Source organism: Petromyzon marinus, chromosome 15 (assembly GCF_048934315.1).
Source record: "Petromyzon marinus isolate PM22_M1 ecotype Great Lakes invasive population chromosome 15, UKy_Petmar_22M1.pri1.0, whole genome shotgun sequence".
Lineage (NCBI taxonomy): Eukaryota > Metazoa > Chordata > Hyperoartia > Petromyzontiformes > Petromyzontidae > Petromyzon > Petromyzon marinus.
In genome coordinates, this window is record NC_133681.1 from 3,512,949 (window position 1) to 3,536,194 (window position 23,246).

At 43.1% G+C, this 23,246-nt stretch overlaps 1 protein-coding gene across 2 annotated transcripts in view; it reads right to left on the reverse strand.

Moving 5' to 3' along the window:
• The window catches only part of LOC116942588 (exostosin-1-like), a 154,094-nt gene that overhangs the window by 12,926 nt on the left and 117,922 nt on the right, over nt 1-23,246 (reverse strand). Inside the window, exons 2-7 of one of the 2 annotated variants that reach the window (XM_032954669.2) lie at nt 10,757-10,850; nt 6,935-7,042; nt 4,707-4,826; nt 4,037-4,169; nt 2,582-2,700; nt 904-999 (exon numbers count right to left, since the gene is read on the reverse strand). In XM_032954669.2, the coding sequence (XP_032810560.2) occupies nt 904-999; nt 2,582-2,700; nt 4,037-4,169; nt 4,707-4,826; nt 6,935-7,042; nt 10,757-10,850 (670 nt within the window). The remainder of the gene's footprint in view (nt 1-903; nt 1,000-2,581; nt 2,701-4,036; nt 4,170-4,706; nt 4,827-6,934; nt 7,043-10,756; nt 10,851-23,246) is intronic. The other variant, XM_076067217.1, reaches the window with a different exon arrangement.

The window sequence follows — 23,246 nt, forward strand, 5'->3', positions numbered from 1 at the left end:
GAGCCCTGTGAGCCAATGCGGCTCTTGACTCGGGTGCAACCGCAACAAAACAAAAAAACACGAACAAGAAAACGTCTTAAAGTGACTACACGCAACAGAAAAATCCAGGGAAAAAACAGCAAAGTCTGAACCACCCCAGTGAAGACGCGACGATGACGATGATGATGGTTATGAGAACGAAAATGTATGTTCATCAGACAACCGGAATGTTCATGAAAAGCACTTGGAAGCCAAGAAAATGTGCAACCTGCAGATAACAAATACCGAGACAGGCTGGTTTTAATGCACTGGCCATTTTTTTGTATATTTGCATTTCATGATTATGTTCTTAATTTTCTGTATAAGACATGAGACGAAATGTATGCTTAGGTAAAACATTAATTGAATGCAGGGCTGTTTTCTTTATTATTCACGTTATGTTCTTTTAACAATAAACAGAAATGTGTAAAAATCCACTGCATACGTGTAAACAGTACTTAATATCAGCATATATATTATTATATATTACAAAATATCTGATTAAATGGATTCGAAACGTAAAAATATACAGCATGAAAATATGAAACGGATCGGCACATTCTGGAATTAAAAAAAAGTGCTAAAGTGCTATTTTCGTTCGGTTAATAACGATGAAAAAAAAATTGCCCCTATCACTCATCCTATTCCGGCGCAACACATTCACAAGATTACATCACCTTTGCCTCGGTGAGCACAACCTGGCCCCGAGTGCTGTTTAGACGTTATTAGTCTCGTGCCACCGGTCCTTTACGTTTACCGACTGTCACGTTCAATAACCCCACCGTCAGGGCACCCTTAACAGTGGCACCCCATTGTACCGCCGGACAAAGCAGTCCGCTCCTGTCACGAGCGTTAGATCCTCATCCTTTGCGATGGAGCCCTCACCTTGTTCTCTCCCTCAATCATTATTAGAGGCACTGCGGTGTCTGGCAACTTGTTTCTTGCTGGCATGGGCTTGTCACAGTTCCACAGAATCACAATCTGAGGACAAAAAGGAATGACATTGGGGAGACATCATTTACTACGTTAGGTTAGCCAGGAAAAGCCTCGTAGAGTCTCATCGCTCTCTTTCGGGAGGGTCCTGTCAAGTTTACACAATTGGGGAGGGGGGGGGGGCAGGGGGCCGATGTTGCAAAATGTAATCCGTGGGGAAACACAGTGGCGAGATGTTAACCACCTCGCCTGATATACATGAGGTCGTGGCTTCAATCCGGACCCTGGCACCTGTATATTTGGAGTTTGCGTGTTCTCCTCGTGGTCACGTGGATTTTTCTCCAGGTCCTCCGGTTTTTTCCCTCCACATTTAGAAACGTGTGTTTAGGGTATTTGGCTGCTGTACATTTCCGCGTGAAAATCCACTTCGTTGAGCTGTCATTTGTGGTCGGGTCACTTCTGAAAAAAAGCTATAGAGCTCAGTGGATCTTATCTGGTAAAATAAATAAATGTTTAGTTTCGTTTGTAAAAAAAAAAGTTTAGTTTTAGTTTTTGTTGAGTCATTTTGCGTGATTTTTCAGCATTGGGATGTTTGGCCAATGACAGTTACACAGTGTGTGTGTGTGTGTTTTAGTTGTGGGAGAAAATTGGAAAACCCGGAGGAAACCCACACAGAAAAGGGGGAGAACATACAAACTCTGAACAGATAGGCGATCGAGTTAGGAATCGAACCCAGGACCTTCTTGCTGACAGGCACAAGTGTCACCACTGTGCCACTCTTCTTCCCCCCACTCCGCCCCAAGTGAAATATGCTTTAAAGTATATTTTACATTAATATGATCAATTATAAGGACATTTTTTTTTAATGCGCGTCTTTAAAATGTGAAGACTTCACTTTTTTTTGCAAGTGATTGCTGTTTAGATGTACGCGGGACTATTTTTAGTCGTAATTATCATTCCCAAAAACAATGTTACGGTTGTTCTTATTTCATTTCCTTTCAGCTATTCACTCGCACTTGGCGGCTCATTTGAAGTTATCCATATTTATATATCATAGGACAATTAAGGCATAATCGGAGCAAACATTTTATTTTCTCAGCCAACTCTCACGCACCCCAAGTTTGCAACATTCCTGAGTTGTACTCACATATTCATTGTATATGAATCAACATTTATCGTGGGAAAAAAATCACACGGAATGTGCCCGACACCATTATAGCTCGGAAGCTAAGGAGGCTTGAGCCTGGATTGTGTTTCGATGGGTGACCATTGGCATTGAATAAAATAGGTGTTATAGGCTGCTGTGGGATACCAGTGTTGGCAGCAGAGGGTAGTGCAGAAAAATCGAGATTGCTGCACGGTCCTATGCTCCCACGTCTATGCTCTCCACCTACACCAACCGGCTATGACCATCTGAGTAAAATATATTTAAAGAAACTCCATCCATCTGCGTTGCATGGAGAGGCCCTTATCCAGCAGTGTATTGACAAAAGGGCAGTACTTATACGGTGATAATGTTAATACAATCATTAATATTAAAGTAACACGTTATATGGAAATTATATTTATGTATACTGTATATGGCTTGTTCCTGGCCACATTCCACAGATTATTGTATAATCAGACTTACTTGTGAACAGTACTTGGATTTTGCAACAGCGAGTATGAGTTTGATGATAGGCTGGGACTGAGAGATTAGTGGGGAAACTACATAAATAACGGCTGTGAACTGTTCCAGAGGCTTGATCCCTGAAAAAATAAATAAAAAAACATCATCAACATCTCGATTATTATTATTGTTTTTTTTTTATCAGCATCGTAATCACCACATGCTCGTCCAAAACTCTGTTAACGTCGAACATTTTAAAACTCACTGTCCACTCAAAAAGAAAAACCTCACAAACATTCCCCGGGTAGCTTATGAACCTAAATAGAAATATCCATAAGTGACTGCACACATCTGAAATCATTTCCTTGACACGGTGCATGTCAGTGCTAGCCACGCTGCCAACCAGACTCGTCATTTATTTCGGAGGCACCAACTTGCGATTCAGTGGAAGTGCGTAAACTCTGGTGCTAAATCGACAGACCGAACTCCGTTTGACATTGTGACAAGATCATGCCTCGCGGCTGTGGGATTGTAGGAATCCGGCCAAAAAGTGCCAAAGTAAGCAAATATTTGAAAGAGCCTTCCCTTCACCCCCACCCTCCAAAATAAAAACCCCGCAAGCAGAAAAACCTTGCCCCCTCTTCAGCCTCTGCTGTTACGTGCAATGGAACTCAATCTGCCGCTAAATGCCTGAAATGGTGACGTTTCTTTCTTAGATTAGGAAGCCACTGGAGCTGTGCACTTTTAAATCTGGATTGAAAACGAATTTCATTTGAACTGATTTTTGTGTTTAGTTTGTTGTCCTTTCCCCCACACCTCCGATGGGCATGGTTGGCTACGTGCGGTGCGAAATAACTTCCAAATGCATACATACACACTGCTTGTATGTATGATGGACTTATTTCGCACCATACATAGCCAAACGTGCTAACCGGCACCTGTCTCAATGAGGGTCCTTAAATTTGGTTGGTACATCCTCATGCATCCCTGCTCGACATTGAAGACTTCTAAAAGGAAGGTACCTAACCAATGCTTGTTTTTGTTTTACAAATATCAATCTCATCGTGATATTTTTTGCTATTTAAACAAATATCGTTATCGTGATATTCTTGACCAATAATTTTTTTATGACGGATATTGAAAGTATCCTAAAAATGTATATTTGTGATGAATTACGCACATCAGCAGGCAATAAATGTAGCGGTTTCTCTCTGCACAAAAACGAAACACCTTATGGGCACGTTCAGTAACACACGCACGCATTGAAAACTGATCGTATAACCTTGACTGCTGCCTCGAATGTTACTGTGGAGATATATTTCCTGAAACACTTGTGCAAATCACTGCCATTTTGTGATTTTTTTTGCTGTCTGCTGAGGAACAGGAAATAAAATCTGGTTTACTTTCTGCATTTTTAACTGCTTTCATTTACGGTCGGAATTAATTAAGGAGACCTTAAAGTTGCACAACACTTACCCAAAGTGGCATAATAAAACGGGAAATCAGCGCAGTCCGTGGAATACTGTGGCAGGGCGTATAGTCCACCAGGCGATTGGTTCCACAACATTTTATTTCTGGCTATGTGTGAAAATATCCGGTCTTGAATTATCTGCAAATACATTTTTTTGCAAGTGGCATTGTAAAACGTTCATCATGAAAAGGGCTGTGCAGAATGATAAACTTGCTATTTTCTGCGCCGGACCACACCACATGATGTACAACTTGCCCGAGGAACTGCACGATTCAATATTTTAAGCCCAGCGTCACTGCTAGTCATTTATAACAATACTAGTTTCATAATTTGTATTCGTTAAATTACCGTATCCGTCATTTCAACGCAATAAACTATTATTTCACAGGCGTGTAACTTGAGCTACAAAGCGAAAATGTATTCAAGTTTAACGTATAAAATTATTTTAAGCCACAATCAACCAAATATAGAGCATGTGTCGCACAGTTAAAGCGGTTCATATTTAACGAACTACAAGTCAATGCAAAAACGCCTTTGGCTGGTGGCAAATAATGATATCCTGTCATATGTTTTCATCCTTTTCAAGTCGATTTCTCTTAACAATGGAGACGCTCTCATTTTTGCAACTTCAGAGAGCAGGTGGGTAAATGCGGCAGTGCGCTTCATCGGTCTTACCTCAAGTGTGGTCTGCACTATCCTCTCAACGGAAGAGAAGTAAGCCTCCCACAGCATCTGGGTTTGCTGCCTGAGCGCCAAAATCTTGTCATGGTCAATTGATCTAACGACCGACGGGATCTAGGTAGGGAAGGGGATTTTAGGACAAACAGATGTTTTAATCATAAATGATGTGCGCTTGGCACCACGCCGTGTAAATGTTGTATGTGATTCAGTTAATTAGAGCAATCGGTGTACGTTACACGGCTACGTGCAGCTGTGCATCTCTGCGATGTGTTTTCGAGCTGTGCCCGCGATATCCGACGTGTTGCCCCACGCACTGGGGGCTTCCATTTACCAGCACGTGGGGCGCGACGTCGGACATCGTGCCGAACAACACGCAGTGCGGAACCCAAAAACAAACAAACACACACACACACCGGACAGCATTGCAGCAGGAACCACACAAAAAAAACCTCCGTGGTTGTACACAAGTTGTGGTGTCCGCCAATGACGTCATTGGCGCTGATATGGATAGGATTTCTCCATGTTGCACTCACAAAAACTCCAGCTTAAATGTTTGACACGCACGTTCATTGAGGGCCACATGTGTGCAATGGAAGAGTGTTCGTGATAATTCCACAGGATTGTGCACCACCCGAACAATACCAAAACACACATTCCATTAAAAGTGTCCCATTTCAAATGATAGCGCAACGTGCCAAAACCCACTTCATTTGAATGCAGCACACTGGATTTGTTTAAAATGTAAAAACGTGGAGTGGTTAATCACCATTTCTAAGGCCACACTTGGCCTCAGGAGGTCTCGATTGCCTTCTGCCACCAGTGCACTTAAGGCAGTGCTTGGCATTGGATCCAATTTACTTCGACGGATTACACGAGCTTACAGGCCCTCCTGCCATATTGTGGCTGCCTCGAGGCCTAGGAGCCACCGAGTCTGGCAAATCCTAGCCGGCAGATCCTCCTGGGAGATCCGTTTGGTGAGGATGATCCAGCAGATAGGATCGTCGTGCTTTTTTGACCCACGATAAGTCTGCGATCAGCTGTATCGGAATAAAATGTGGGGGAGGAGGGCCCTCCTCCCCCATTCCTGGTTCAGTGATGCACAGGCCGCACTTGCCCACGTGTCCTCTGTGGCCACAACGAGAGGACGGCGTGCCGTGGCCCATCCGCGTTTTCACGCGAGCCGCGAACCCCAGGCGCTTGACGAAATCAACGCCACTCGTGCCAACGTACAATGGGTGCACTTAGACATGACCTCACCTTCTGTGTATACCTTTGATATTTTTCTGGGGCTATATTTTTGGGGGAAAATATACGTGTGTGCGCGTGTGTGTATGGCCGGGACTTTGCGGGGTGGAAAAGAGTGATAGAGAATGGTTAGCAGGTCGCACTGTGAACACGGCGACCGCAATTTGATTCCGGGTCAGGGCTGACGTGAGTGGCGAGCGATATGTGAACCAGTCTTGGGTCTTCCCCAAGACGATCCAGCCTTAATTGAGTAGCTGGTATGATGTAGAACCTTTATGATGTAGAAACTTTAATGGGGAGACAAACGTGGCTCTGCATGGTGCTAGATATGCCTTAATAGGTGGTTTCTAACAGCATTTGCAAAAAAAATCTATGTAGGCTATATGAGAGATCTTTGTTTATTTGTGTGTGTTTGATTATTTTTTTGTTGCTGCTGCATTCATACATTGTGTTGCTTTGAGTCACGTGGGTTACACGCGTGCACTCTGCCTAATGTTGCACTCTTTTCTGCAGCAGAAGTAAACTTAACAGGCATTTCTTTTTCATGAAGTGACCTCATATAAAATGAAACTGCCCACATCTATGTTCCAGGTCTCTTAAGGGAGGATGGATCAGGCTATATGAAAGAGATATGCAGTTGCATGTACGCTTTGGTGAACAATCCCATGTTTTTTTGTTCATGCATTTTATTTCACAAAATGAAAAAAATACTGATTTATCATTGCATCACAAAGAACAAAGAACACATCAGACAGAACTGCAAATTACTGGATCAGTGAACTGCTTCCTCTTTCAAACACCAATCATTTAATAATAGCTTTCCCCAGCCTGTCGGAATCAAAGTCCTGCCTTAAGCCTGTGGCGGTGCCTCATTAATCTGCAGGGTTACAAGCTGTGGCCAGAATGCTCTTGGGAGCGGTCAAGCGGAAAAGTGGTGGAAAGTTATGCCGCTCGTTCACGTGCGCTCGCAAGCATACTTGAAGAAGCAGCCTCTCCTCCCCGCGAATGACGGACTTGCTCCAGTCGATCACCTCGGAGAAGGGAAGCTCCCAGCCATTGCTAAGGAGCACTGGAACACATGCGGCCTGACACAGAAGAGAATAAATCATCGTGCCCGTGGTTAAGGAAGAAAAGGCTGGATTTTGTTTTCTACCTTTTTTTTTGTATTTTACCAGGTAAGGCCCACTGAGCTATGTGGCTCTTTTTCAGAAGCGACCTGGCCACAAATGATAACTCAGCAAAGTGGCTTATCATGTGGATATTTATAGTAGCCAAATACTCTCAGCAGATGTTCTTTTTTACGTGAAGGTAAAAAAAAACTAGAGGACCCAGAGAAAAAAAAAAGACCACAGGGAGTACATGCAAACTCCAAATATACTGCAGGCTTCAGGGTCAGGATCAAACCCACGACCTCCTGTATACCAGGCAAGGTAGTTAACATCTCCTAGCCACCAAATGCGGAAACGCAAAGCTGCCCAGCGGGAAGTAGATTGGGGTTCGGAAAGCATGGGTCGAGAGGAATTGTTTCATTGTTTATTTTGGTTTATGGTACCGGCATGGCCTCCACGAGGGTATATTTGGCCTTCTCTCCCACGCTGGCCAGACATCTTGAAACAGGAGTGAGTACCGACACTCCACCTCCACCACACGTGAACTTCCTATCGAGTCATTGTAGAATGCACTCATTCGCACTGCTGGGTGGACAGAGGCGCAGGAGTTTTTAAGAACCTTGCTCATCGCTTCAACTGCCATGCCGAGATATGGAATGGAACCGGTGACCTCTGGATTTACAAATCCTGTGCGGTAACCATTACACCGTCCACGTTACTCTACTGGTACATAGGTAAAAGCCAATTGAGACCGTTGGAGAAACACAAAAAAAATGATTGCACAATTTGCTTGAAAAATTAATAAACCTGTGGGGGAGGAGGAAAAAAATCAATGAGTGAAAACAAAACAAAAGCGTGAGGTCAATTTTTTTTTTAATGCGTGGTGAAATGTGGTCTGAAATGAATTGGCCAAATTGCCTTTCAAATAACAATTAATGTATGTGCGTCCGAGAACCAAAACCAACAACGAGGGCTAGAAGCGCAGGTGTTTGGCAACATGAAGACCGTGATTTTAAAAAAATGCAAGCACAGAATTATTCAAGGTGGTCACGCTGGCATCGGATTTGGCTCCAAACAGATTTCTGGGCACATGGAGAGTTGCGGAATACAGAACGTCCACAAGTGCTCGGAGGCAGCAGGGTTTTGTGTCACTTCTGAAGGCCGACGATGTGCTTTGTGATTCCATACCCCAACGCACTGACGTCATGTCTGGGCTTGGCATTTGGTGACCCCGAGCACAGAGGCAAGTATTGTTCAAGGGGCAAGAGAGAGAGAGGCAATGGAGGGTGTCATAACTGAAGCTAGAGCCAGCCTTGGAAGGAAGCAAGGAAAGCTTGCATGCTGCACTGCTTTAGCCCTGGACAACTCTAATGCCAGTTATTCTGGGTAAAACAAAAAAAATCCCTTGCTGCAAATATTCTGCATTGAATTACACGTGCCACGTGCTTGCATCCTGCACATTGTACTAACACATTATTATGCCACTTAAGGCACCCTAAAAAAATGTCATTTGCAGGAAAACACGATGAATACACGAGACTTGTCCCAAGTAAACTTGCAATGATGTAATTGCTGTTCGTAACAAACAAAAATGTGTAAATAAGCAATACAACAATAACGGTATTGATTAAACAAAGGCAATGTTTTAATAAAATATGCATGATGTGGCGTATTGATATGCATGCCTGATAAAATAATATTTTAATCTCATCTGCATATCTTGGCTTGTGACAATGAGGCTCGTGTTAAACTGTGTTGACTTGTTCATTTTTTTTGCCGAGCAGACTGCACTTTTTTTTCAAAGGTATATCTATAGCATATGGGATAAAACAAATTAAAACATATAAAAGTTTCATTCCTAAATGAGGGTGTAAAACATTGACATTCATTACTTGTTGATGTGTTTCTAATTTAAGTTTGTATTAATCCTCAGCAGGTTTTAATTACTGGAATGTTTTAACGCAGGTGAAAGCAATCGCAATTAAAATTGACCTAATTAAGTTACAGATTAAAAAATTATTTTGACAGTAAGAAGTGAATTAATCAATACGCATTGGGGGGTGGGGGGGTTTATATAGAACAAGACATATCCATATTAAGCTTTAGGCACCCGCTTTATTAGGTCACATTTGATGCCATGTTAAGTAAGGAAGTCACAGGAATTAATCACGAGAAACACTAAACAACTCACAATTGGCAGTGTTACTGTAGATAATAATCGCATTAAAATCGGAACACAAATAATTTACAAGGTTATTAAATGGGATGATTAATGAAAGTACATTTCAAACATTCTTTGCAAACTGAAAAATAAAAGACTGATGTTACAATATGGTAAAATAACTACATGGTAGGGCTCTATTTCGCAGTTATGTGCTTGCTAGTTCTAAAAAAGAATGCGTGTGCTTTTGCCCAGGAACTCCCACAATGTACAAAGCCTCTCTTCCATGCCAAATTGCTTTTATTTACCAGTCCATTGAAACACTGTAAAAAAACTGTGAATTTTTTTTTTGTATTTTTTTGTGTATTTAAGATTTCTTTCATACATTTTCTCTCCGCTAAGTGCAGAAATGCAATCAGTGCTGGACCAGCCTATTTTTGGCATGGCTAGGTTTTCGAAACTAACACGGCAGTGGGCATGGCCAGCAAAGAAATATGTATTTTTTTATATGTAAATGTACCTGTTAAAACATTTTTGGACTGGGAAAACGGCTCACTTACCTAGAGTTATGGTTATATAGTTGCATGAAAATTGATGTGTGCACTGGGAGCGGAGCAGTGGTGCAGTGGTTAGAACACCTCGCTATGAGTCTGACGATCTGAGTTGAATTCCTGGTCACGGATAACATCAGTGGCGAGTGGCATCTGAACCAGGCCCCACACCACACTTAACCAACCCACACTTATCAGCGTGATGAAGGATGGTGAAACAATCCCCTACGACCGACATGGCACGGCGAGGCATTAATCAAGAGTTGCATTGACAAAGTGCTGTATAAGTAATAACAATAAGTGCCAATTGGAAGAAAAAAAAGTCTATTAAAATTCCCGAGCGGAAATGCCAAGCCTGTTTATATTACAATAAGGGTGGCAGGGTGGCACAGTCATAATGCGTGCCTGACAGCTAGAAGGGCCCCGTTTAGATTCCAATCACAGACACCTTTGTGTGTGTGTGGAGTGTTGCATATCCCCTTCCCCTGTTCTGCGCGAGTTTCTGCTTTCCTTCCATAGCAAGAAAAAAACACCATACAATGCAACTGGTAATTGGCCAAACATCCGAATGCTGAAAAATTCCCTGCAAATCAATCACATTGTATTGCAGAGCTCAACATTGCCCCGTACTGTGACGCTTTGCAGGACCCTCCTGACTATGTCCTGAGACACAGGGAGGCTTTCCTCGGCAAACAAGTTTGACAATAATAATTAAATGTACTCGATCGGTCTGCTTTCAAATCGAATCCTTTAACGGAAGGGTCTGCATGGCAACTCTCCGGCCACCGCGTTCTGACGTTTGCCTCCACGAGCCCGGACCTTCGCCAACCTTGCGGAACCCTTCCCTGGGCGCGTGTCTCGGGGGCGGGGGGGCGAAACGTCGGACATCACGCTGAACAACACAACGGGTGTTAAACATGGAAACCTGTCGGACGAGAGAGAGAAAGCCTCAGGGGGCACGCGCAGGCGGGTTTCTACCTGCAGTGCCTCGAGGAAACGAAAGGAGCCCAAGCGTCGGCCGCGGGGCACCAGGCAGAACGTGGAGTTGTGTAGCATCTCCTGGTAGTCGTACCTGCGACACACAAGCGCGGTTTAGCATCGGCGTGGGTGGACGTAAAAGCAACTCACCGAAGGAGGATTCCACCCCCCCGCCCACCCCCCTTGTCCAGAAAAATGCCTCCAGGTTTCTAAAAGACGCGCGTCAACTGTGAAGCATTATTGGTCGGCCTGATGGGCACGGGATTGGGCTCTGACAGTGAAGGTAATTATAATAATGATAACCTCTATTTTTCGATTTAAAGCTTTCGTGACTGCAAGGATTCATCTTCTTTGGTTCTTTCGGTAAAGTCACGTAGAATGAGAATAAAATAATAAATTGATAAAATAAAATAACACAATAATATTCTCACGACGTTTCGGCCACAACAGTCCCCGCAGTTTCTAGGTCGTGGCCACTGCTGACGGAAGCGCTGCAGACCCGTCTGTGTATAGTTGCATCTTCATTATGGACAGTGTCGTGGATGCCAGTTGGTTGAGATTAACAACAGAGACCACGACCAAGGGCACAATCACCGGGGGAGATTGAGCAGTGAAATCGGCTCGTCGAGCGAGAAACTCAATGTGCTGTGGAATCGCGAGAAACTAAGACAGTGGTTCTTAACCTGGGGTCGACGTGCCACTTGGGGGTGCGAGATGCCCTTTCTGGGGGTCCGAGACACGGCCAGATTTTTTTTTTAGAAGGTGAATAATCGAAACACAAATTAAGCACTGGCATGTAAGCACAACTACTTTGTTTCATCAAACCCTATGGATATATTAACATTATACATGTTTAAACGATTGAGAAACAAAGGAGTTCAAGGCTGCATTAAAGGTTAAGAACCACTGAACTAAGGGATTGCAATGGCTTGAAAAGGCATTCATCCAGCGGTAGATCATGGCTGGTGATGATCATGTGATACAAATTGTTGGACACTTCTCCAGTTCATCTCTTCCACGATCAACGTCCTGGCCACGTCTTCTCTATGCTATTAACCTAACCTCTTATGGCGCATATTTATAGAAAACTCTTTGAATTTCTACACCGCCAGAATGACGAGTGGACAAGGGTGGCTTGATAATTGGAGGAGAGAATGTGTTGCAGCAGGAGCAAATTGCAAATCTAAATGTATTACAAGTCACTCACTGTATACAGCCATTTGCAATATCATCTCCGTGGTGGAAATCATGCTTTAAAAGGTGTTGCCTATCTCCCAGATTTAAAAGCCAAACCTCATTTTGTAGTTCCACTGAGTCCCCTCCAAAGAAATGCAATTGGATCAAAATGATCTAAAAACGGTAAAATATATATGCCAGCTGTAACGATGACAAAAAAAAAAACATTGATCTCAGCCACAATGGACAGAAGGAAACCAACCGTGAGTCCTTCCTCCTATAGTGGATAGTGGCTAATTGGAACACATTTCTAGGCACTCAATACTCTCTGTGGTGGAAAGCACTTAAAATGGGGGTAACAAAGCAACATGCGTTTAAAGAAAATAAAACAAATTCAGAGTGAAAATTATCGTGAAAAAATAAAATGTTTTTTTTTGCAAAAAGTAGTTTGAAATTGCAGAGGAATTCTGTAGAGCTGCCAACAGCTAAACATTATAGTAAAATATTGTGTTATTTGTGATGCTAGGAAATGTGTAGTTAATAAATTGACTACGATATGTATATTCAACTGACATCGCATGAACATTTATGGTAATAAATTGCAATGACTGCACGTGTTCAACTCAATATTAATGATTGTATACATTTCAAATTTATGCAAAAATCAGAACAGAAACAACAACGCCTCTTGATGGTGCATTGTCATATTTTCTACGTGGCTTTACACCACCACAAATATTAAGCCCTCGTCATTTCGAAATAGCGTTGCTTTTTTCTGAAGTAAAACTCTATTTCTCGAAATGGAAAAAAACGCCTCTGAAATTATTATCTATCCACTAGATGGCATCGTACAGCTACTACAGCCACCAGTGTGCAATGTGTACAAAGGTGAACCCGCCTCTGTTAATTTTGAGTGCAGTGTGCTCACGTGGAAAATTCCGAAAATGTACAGTGGCCGCTTGTTTCATAGCTGATGCTGCATATCCAAATATCAGCTCAGAATGTCTCCTTTAATGGAACAGCTTACACGCGAGGAGTATCTCTTAGTATTCATTCTGAGCACATAAAATATTCAGTAACTTCAAATCATATAACCAGAGTTTAAAACATTACATGCCCTAGCTTAAATGCATCAGACCATCAACAGTCCGATGTACAACATCTCCTTCATGAATGGAAAATTGAAGACACAAGCCACAGTCGGGTGACTGTAGCCAAGCAACCCAAACTATGGACCACGATAAACCACTGCAGTCTGCACTCCTTCAATGGTGGAACAGCAAAACTCCACGAACTCCCTCCTGAAGCCCTCTCGTGGCTAGCAGACCTCGGCATTGGTATTTAGCTCCTGAATATATTGCCATCGTTTGCAGGAATATATCAGAAATAATGTGTTGATGTTTTTTCACCCCCATTCATTGCTACGATACAATATATACAGTATAACTAGGGCTATCTCGGACCCATTTAACCATTATTCCTATTACTTGTGTAATGACAGGGTGACACCTGTCGGCCGGGAGTGGTAATTAGGGTCGTAGCTGCATTACGTAATGCCTTATTATAAGGGGGGCGTGTCCGGGATAAAGGTGAAAGGCGGAGTCAGTCGAGAAGTGCCGGGAACCGGCTCGAAGGTTCTGGAAAGGGGGCGTGGCCAGAAGTGGAGCTTGGCCACACTGGGACAGATATAAAGGGCACCGAACCAGAGGTTCGTGGCTGTAACGGGTCCTGGGTCTCGGCTGCGTCGCTGCTTGTCGTCATCTCTTCGTCTCCGACCACGTGGCTGATCTTCTGAAGACTCTCTCCGTCGCTGCGCTGGTCGAACAGCTTGCGTAGCGAAGCCGGAGATGGGGCTACGTGTTAGGATCGCCTATGTGTAGCTGCGTTACACAATGTATCGCCCAGTGTGCTCTTAATAAATAAGAAGCCTTCTAGTCGACGTGTCTCAGAAGTCGCTCACTACACTTGTATTTGCATCCTATTTCTCCTATAATTCGTGATTATCTGCTCTTATCACCATCCTGTTTGGCAGAATATCTTCCTATCATCTGCAATTTTTGATGGATAACAGGAGTCACGTGAAAAATGTATCCAATTAACCACAGCTTATCGTGTGTATTGACTTTCCCTCTTCCCCAGGATATACTTTGTAAACTTATTGATAAATTATGCAATCTGCATATTTTTTCGTGAATAAGATTATATTTTTAAATCTGCTTTCTTGTCTTGTGCAGGGTAAGCGGAGTACGTTTGCGGATGACATCGTGGATAATGGCATCCACAACGTTAAACCGTACATCACGGTATTTTCAAGATGAGTTTCTACCGTAAAAAAATTACTCCGGTACTATGAAAAATTTCAACTCGTTACTCTAACAGGTATCGACTAAAACGTCCACGTCCACCAGAAAAAAAATACATTATTCTTAACCGTTGGATTCTGTAGGATTCTGCGTTAACCCGAGGGCACCTCGCGGCTCCACTGACTTCACCAAACAATTCACGACCTGCAAACGTGTCGCTGGCAAGCCCGGAGAATGCCTCGCAGGCAACAAGTCGCATCGCAAGAGAATTGTGAGTCCCACATTCCTCGCCGCGCAACAACGCTTGCTCAAACGGAATGCGAGTCTGCAGTTTGGCCCATACACATCTATTTCGGTAGCCTGCTTTGCAACGCGCGAACTGTCAGGCGATGAGCTTGAAGTAGGCTTTTCGACAACCGCTTTACGGTGCTCGGTTAGCAGCGCAGAGTCCTTCATTTCGTCCGCGAGAAACTATACGCCAACTATTTTGAGTGTTGTGTGTGTGTTTGTTTTTTCTCTAGTGGCGAGCAGCAAGTGTGGCGGTTAGCGCGCTGCGCTATGAACCCGGCGGTCCCGAGTTTCATTCCTGCTCACAGACACCAACTCCAGTGTGACGATTATTAAGAACCGGTCCTGGGCCTCCTCTAGGGCTACTCAGTCTCAAATTAGTACCTGGTGAAGTGTGTAAACATTGCCACTAAGAGAGACAAAGGCGGCCGGGCGTGGTGTTGGCCACCCAACCCCTCGTGTGCTGTGCCGACCTTATAATGTAAGTCTACAGTTATCTACGTGAGTCGATGGGTCTCTTATGTGGGTATCTACGTGGTCCTCGTGGTTTACGTGCGTTAGGAATAAAAACACAACTGATAAATTACTATTTACAAAAAAGTACAAAGTTGATATGAATGTATGTAGGGCTCACAGTAGGTAACACCTGTATCAGTCAAGGGCACTGTCGTTTGTCTTCATGTAATCATGTTTTCGACAGAATGATTCCACAAACAGTAAATAGGACCAAGGTCCTTACAGCCGTGGAAATCCTGGCAGCGTGTGAAGGCTTAATAACAATGCTATGTATCCAATTACTGCTTTGCTTTATGTTTATACAAAGCAACGTTACAACATTTACTGTATATTCATATGCTTTCGTCATGGTGACGACCGTTTGTGTTATGGTCGAAACGTCGTGAGAATTTTTATTGTTTTATATTTATTTTATTGTTTCCCTTCAACGTGACTTTACCGAAAGAGCTAAGAATATGAATTACTGCAGTCACGAAAGCTTTAAATCAAAACATTTACTGTGTTGAATAAATGAAAACGCTTTCACAGTGCAAACTAAAATCATGCTGGAAAATTGACGTGAAATGCTGCAATAGCAAGAGTTGTGATAGCCCTTTATGCAGCAATGCCTGACTAATTTTAAAATTGTATTCAATAGTGCTCTGCACTGGATTGCTTGACACATATAGCGAACATTGCCTCGTAATTCACTAACTTGCCATCTGCGATTTTGGCTGTCCGCGAACCGCATCTGGAATCCGACGCGACTGCATGGAAACAAAGAAAGCGATGAGAGATAACGTGATGAGAGATAACGTGATGAGAGATAACGTGATGAGAGATAACGTGATGAGAGATAACGTGATGAGAGATAACGTGATGAGAGATAACGTGATGAGAGATAACGTGATGAGAGATAACGTGATGAGAGATAACGTGATGAGAGATAACGTGATGAGAGATAACGTGATGAGAGATAACGTGATGAGAGATAACGTGATGAGAGATAACGTGATGAGAGATAACGTGATGAGAGATAACGTGATGAGAGATAACGTGATGAGAGATAACGTGATGAGAGATAACGTGATGAGAGATAACGTGATGAGAGATAACGTGATGAGAGATAACGTGATGAGAGATAACGTGATGAGAGATAACGTGATGAGAGATAACGTGATGAGAGATAACGTGATGAGAGATAACGTGATGAGAGATAACGTGATGAGAGATAACGTGATGAGAGATAACGTGATGAGAGATAACGTGATGAGAGATAACGTGATGAGAGATAACGTGATGAGAGATAACGTGATGAGAGATAACGTGATGAGAGATAACGTGATGAGAGATAACGTGATACGATTACGAACACGTTTATATATTTAATAGCCTGTGTATTTATTTAAGGAAATTAACTAACAAGATATATCATTAGCGGCAACAATTTCTATTTTCGAGCATTTCCGGAACGGTTTGCTCGCAAATAGCGAGGGAATACTATACACAGTTTGAGTTGATTATTTTACACGTAGGCTTTCACGACCAATATTATGATTCATATTTTTTTTCTTTTGGGTCAGACCATCGTGTAAAACTGTGTTTCGTTAAACGCTCCTCCACCCAGCGCGGCAAATGAACACGACTCTCCCCGTGAATGAAGCGTGCTGAATGTATGACTGCTTCGGCACGACTGCTGCATTGCTGGAGAGAAATACATTTGGCACGTTTTCATCCGCGTTACACTTTTCTGAATTGGGCGCGTCAGGTGGCGGAGGGTTTACGGCACACATTTATAAACCACGACCTAACCCAATAGAAACAAATTATGAATCGCAGTCTGAGTATGTTACTCAAATTCCACGTACAGCATTGTTAAATGTACATGATAAAAAGCTGACAGGTAGGTTTATCAACCCGCTTTATATCGCGTTCTCTACTGGCCCACCTTCTAGTCCTCCATATCGGGCATCTCAAGCGTACAACAGTACAGTACTTCATATTCTTAGTTTTTTCGGTAAAGTCACGTTGAAGAGAAACAACAAAATAACAAAATATATATAAAACAATAAAAAATTCTCACGACGTTTCGACCATAACTCAAACGGTCATCATTGTTATTTTGTTGTTATTTTGTTGTTTCTCTTCAACGTGACTTTACCGAAAAAACTAAGAATATGAATTACTGCAGTCACGAAAGCTTTAAATCAAAAGTACAGTACTTGCAAAGTGTTCGTGCTGCAGACGTATGCTGCTGCTGTGCCTGGCCCAGGAAAGACGCTGCACTGACACGGGGCCCATGCCGACCGACCCGAGTAACAGACGGGGTTCAAGTGAACGTCGATTACTCGTGAGAAGCATCACCAAAGGGGGGATGGGCTGTGGGGCACACAGACACGTGGGGCTCAAGAGGGCACTTCGGCTCAGCAGCATCTATCTGCTCTAGAACGACATGAAACCTGTTCGTGGAAGGGGAGACTACGCTCTGATCGCCCAACCATCCTGGTTTTTTAACGCATCATGTCCTCTCATTGCAGTTGTTGTTGTGTCGGTCACGTAATAATACATGACCAAATATTATTCGGGTCTTACGGGTAAAGTCACGTAGATAGAACAATAAAATAATAAAAATAAAGTGAATATTTTTTATTTACTTTATTTTCATTTTTATTTTATTCTATCTAAGTTACTTTACCGAAAGACCCAAAGAATATGGATTCCTGCTTCAAGTCAAGGTTGACATGGCCAAAGACAAGCACACGTGGCCCTCCATTCTTCGGATATCGCGAGGTCGTCTTCTTCCCATGACATGCCCCCTGGTTTTGTTTTGCGTAACATCAGAGGTGGCAACCCCCAGACCCACACTGTATTGTCACACAGGTTGCATTTTTTTCTCTCCCACGAATCGGCAAATTCATCGGGCTTGCCTGCGCGCAGCACTTCTTCGGCACCTTGCAATATTTAGAAACCCGTCCGTCATCGCGCAAGCGATAAGTGATTCGGTGACACGACTGCTGGACGCGAGCCAGCGAAGCTCAAGAGCAGAACAGCACGCGGGACGAACTTTTGCAGCTTCGCCGAGAAGAATGCCCCAGTTTCAGGGGGCACAGCACAGCAGCAGCAGTGCGTAAAGAATGAGGGCTGGGCAAAATCTTCTCGCTATGTATATATCAAGGTACAGTTTCATAGGGTACAGGTGGCTGGGCAAACTGTGGGTGGCCATGAAATGTTTTAATAGTTAATGAAGCAGCCGTTTGGTATATATAGAAAGCAATATAAAGGCGGTCCCCGCTTTTACGACGCGATGCGTCGTTTTTGAAAAACTCCCATCGTCAATGGTGTCGAACGTAAAATCGGATCCTATTTTACCACGGACAGTCGAAACATCACTTTCCGATGTGTTTATTACCTTTTATCAGCCACATTGTGGCAGGGTTTTATAGGTAAACATACGCAAAAAAAAGCCTTGTGAATAACAAAAGTTCCACGCCAAGTCACGTCAGAAACAAGACTGCCTCTCGTTTCATGTTTTGAGTCAATGCCGGAAGATGCGTCGTAAATCAAGTTCCTGCATCGTAAATTGATCCACAGTGGCGTTTTATAAACGTCGTAAATGTGGATCGTTGTAAATGGGACGTTGTAAACTGGAGACCACCTGTATTTCCTTTTGTGGCCAGTGTTGCTAATGATTCATACTTAAAATGGTTGAAATTCCTGTGGTGCGGCAAAATGCTAACAGAAAGCTGGGGTGGGGTTTTGGTGGGTGGGGTTTTTTTTTAATCGCCAGATGCGTTAAATATTCATTCGTGAAAATGTAAAGATTTTGGACTAATATTAGGTTTACTTAGTGAAGCATTCCTATTATTTACTAAGGTTTTCTGCATTTTAAAAAATCATCATCACGATCCACGGGCAGATAGTCGTAGGTGTCCAATGCACATTTAATCACAAAACATTTAATATAGCTATACATATCAGTACACATCACTACATGACAGATTATGACAACCATTTGTCGATCCACTGCTGGATAAATACCCCTCCATGGCGTGTCATCCTTGGGTGAGGGGTGGTTGATTGATAGAATACGTCACTGCTCTGGTCATGGTGGGTTGATGAAGGAGGTGGGGACGAGGATCGCTTCAGAAATCACTCACCACTGATGTCAGCCATGGCTGAGAATTGAACTCTGGATGCTGGGTTCATACCACTGTGCATTAACCACTGCAACGTCTCTTCACCCCATCTGTCATAGGTGTATGATGGAAAGAGCAGGTCGCATCTTTCCCTGGCCCCGTAAAGCCATTAAGGCCTCATTCGCACAACTCGGGGTCATCCCAATAAAATAAGCACGTGCTACGATGTCAGCCTCCCTTGTTAAGTCCACACGCTCCCATTTAACCCCCTCGCACAGCCCAGGAGGATGACTAAAAGCGCACAGCAGGCTGTTGTTTTTTAAGTGACGCCAATAATGCATAATTAACCGACCAGGTGGCACAGTGGTTGAGTGAGCAGCTCCAAAAATAAATAGTTCAAATCCGGAGCGGGGTTGACTCGGCTCATCCCTCTGGAGTGTGTAAAATTAGGTACTACTTTGGGGGGCATTCAACAGTGGTCCTAGGGAGAGAGTCCTCGACAGCACAGGAACGTGGAATTTCCACCAGTGGCCGAGGGCTGCACACAGGATAGAGCACCGCCTCAACGCTCGTTTGAGCAGAAAACGACTTTTAATAATCTACGGTAAATTGTGTGACAATGCGTAGCTACAGATTGTTTCTGGGTAATACGGAAATACAGAGCAAAACCACAGATTTTTTTGTTCAATAAGATTCTTCAAGTATCCTTTTCACAAGGGAGACCTGGGGTTAATGAAGCGAATATGAGAGGAATACAATTCATATTGCACCGTATGAGAATTAAGTGTCAAATATAAAATAGTTAAATAAAATTCAAACCATTTACAGTGGAAAATGCATACCATAAATTGGATAAAAACAAAGTGAAAAATAAATTGGGCAGAACAGTAATTCAAATATATTCCACCCAAAATGTCCTAGCAATTAATCCGGTTTACCAAAGAAGATAGTTTGGGAGGGAAACATGTTAATTGCAAAAGACACGCGACACTGTACCACAATTTCGTCAAGGGAACATCGTGGCACAACTTTGATTGCGAGCAATAGTGGCGCTAGGCCTAAGAAAACCACCGAGCAAAATCTCAGAGCCATGAAGAGCTCAAGGTGGACTCTGGATTTAAAAAAAAAAAATTGAAATTCACAAAATAACACCTCACATTCAGATCCTAATAAATATGAAATAGAAAACGAAATAACTTTAATAACATCCAAATAAAATCTTTGATTTCTATCTCGTCTGCAGCTGTTTTTCACTCATCTCAACGACATCTCGATATTTTGTTCACATTTCTCTTATCTCGATACACTGACATTGCTTGTGATTTTTTATCTCTTCTTTCATTCTGACTTGGAGTTTATACATCCATAGGGTCACCACCACTCGTTTCGATAGATCATAATCTGGTTTGAGCAAACCAGACAATCTTAGTTTAACACGTAGGCTTTCGCTGATTCCTGCACCTGATGGGTTCAGTGATGACGTCGTCTTGCTGCTCTATTTAAGACCGGAAGCAGGTGGATTGCTTCACTGTTCTGGCAAATCGCCCCATGATGCTGTAGCAATTACCAGCGAAACGTCGTATTCAAAATGTAGATTTACTCTCCAACACACCGGTGGGCTGAAGTAGTAACTAAATGGTGCGTTGTTTATATGAAAACCTTACTGGCTGCGTCGGGTGATGGATGGGTACGACACATTTATACTCACGCGATGTAACCCAAAAACATTTATTACAGACAATCTAAACTGCAGATTAACCTACAGCAACACGAGTCCCTTCATATTAATAGTGTAAGGTGGCAAAGAAACTGTTCTTGCAAGAGAGGTGGAAATGGCATAACCCATCTTTGTGTACACTTTGGGTGGCCATTTGATCAGCTTTTTTTAAAAAGGCATAGCAATGCTGCTATTCTTAGTCTCTTACTTCTTAAGGCCACCATTGCCTAACTTATTCATTGTAAATTTCAGCCAAAGGAGAGCAAGCATTGCAATTATTAAGTGTGCCTTGCAGAGTAGCTCATAAAACTGTGTGTATGTCTTGGCAAATAAGCTGCACTGTGAAAAGGCAAAGGTACATATGTTTATTTGTCCTCAAACTCATTTGTTAAACACGTAACAATATGTGCACGTGTTTGGCAGCCTAAAAGCTTGGAACAACCAGAACTGAGAATGACGTTCTGAGTAATTATAGGTGCTATTGTTTGTCCGTCGTTTCCATGAGAGCACTAACACTGATGTGGAAGAAGCGTGCTTATTAATGTATAATGAAAATACAGCCAAGTCTATTATCAAAACATTTATTCTGTTACATGATTCATGCACAAATGTCGGGGCCTCAATATCAGACTCACGCAAGGTCATTGTAAATATTCAGATCTCATCTCTAAAACATTTTGATTAAGTCAAGATTTGTTGTATTTTTAAATATTTTTTTCGAGTGTTGTTCAATTATGCTTGGCGTATACACAATATATTTTTGATTTGTCAAATCTTAAAAAAAAAAGTTTTAAATGTACCATTCCATGAAATGGAGGGAGTACGCTTTCTCGTTCGTGATTCCTGTACAGATTGCTTAGAAGATGGACAAAAGCCTCGGGGTTGTTTTGGTTTACTTTTAAATAGATAAATAATTATGATCTATTTCTCCATAATAGTTGGACAATGCATTGTTCTCTTCAATTTGGCACTACAATGCCTGCCTAAACTACGAGCCGTCAAAAGAAATGTGCCGTGTTCTGAAAAACTTACATTTTGAAAAGAAGAAAAAAAACATGCTCTGCAAATAGCAGCATTGCCTCGTACGCATGCGTGTTGAACTTTCTTTTGCGCCGTACGTAGCCAACCGTGCTAATCGAAGGTGCGGGGAAAGGACGACAAACGATGCTTCTGGTGCACAGGAAAAGGAACCCGCGTTTATTGCACTTTCCTCACGCTCAGCTAGCGCAACGTGCGATCTAATTCATGACAACAATCTAGGCCCAGCAGTAAACGTAAACAGCGTCGCTTCCAATAAGATGATCTTCGGCACCAACGCGAGCGCCTGCAATAACACTCCCAACCGAGTTTGACTCGTGGCGGTTATGTTGTTTCACAAAATGCCACGCCAACTCTTCCTCGTACTTCTCAGCCAGAAATGGCTTCAAAGCGCGAGCAATGGACCTTCTGATGCGTGCCCTAAATGCACGAGAGAAGCAGCAGAAGAAGAAGCAGCAGCAGAAGAAGAAGAAGACGAGGGGGGGGGGGGAAAACCTGCGATTACAGACCGCTGTGATAAATTGTTTGACAAGAACGACTCCTGGTATCTTCAACCCAAAATATACCTCGAGGCACATGACACGCATTCCTCGTCTCATATTAGCCAAGCGATACACGGCTCTTGCACGCTACGGCGATGCTCACTCACAGTTGCGATGGCATGTTTTTTCAGTGCCCCGTCAAACCCTTGTGGGAAGCTCGCAATTAAGGCGGTAATCACGGAGAGACCCTTGACAGCTCCGCGAGTCGAGACTTTTTTTTGTTTCCGCGTCGATAGCACACACACACACACAAAAAAAATGGGAATCGCGCCACCGGTTCACGAAGCTACCACGACGACACGAACCCGCCGATGCGACGGGTGTTAATGAAGTCGACCGAGACGATGGCGAGTGATAACACTCGCAGCTTTCTGCGGTAGTTGTAGGTTAAAGTGTCGTCATGCTTTATGCGTGAGCCGGCGCGAGACAGGTATCAGGTTGCTGAGAGGCTTGTGGCTCTTGATGACTTGAGGTTTGGAGGACAGTGCTGCAACACGTGCTCACCCCCCCCCCCACTCTCAGCCCCCCCACGTGCACGTTTGCCTCGAGAACACTTTAATTGAGTCCTCATGAATTGCGGTATTTTAAAAAAATATAAATATTATTAACGTTTTTTTTCATAATTCAACATAATGCTACGCCGTGCAAAGAGTAGCGTATGCGCATATGCAAACATTCACGTGCGCACCACGGGAGTTGCACTCGGAAATTGTTAAGAGTTACCGGCGTTGTATATAGCAATATTGCTATAAGGACTGTGTACACGTTGGCACGCTTCAACAGTGAGCAGCCGCC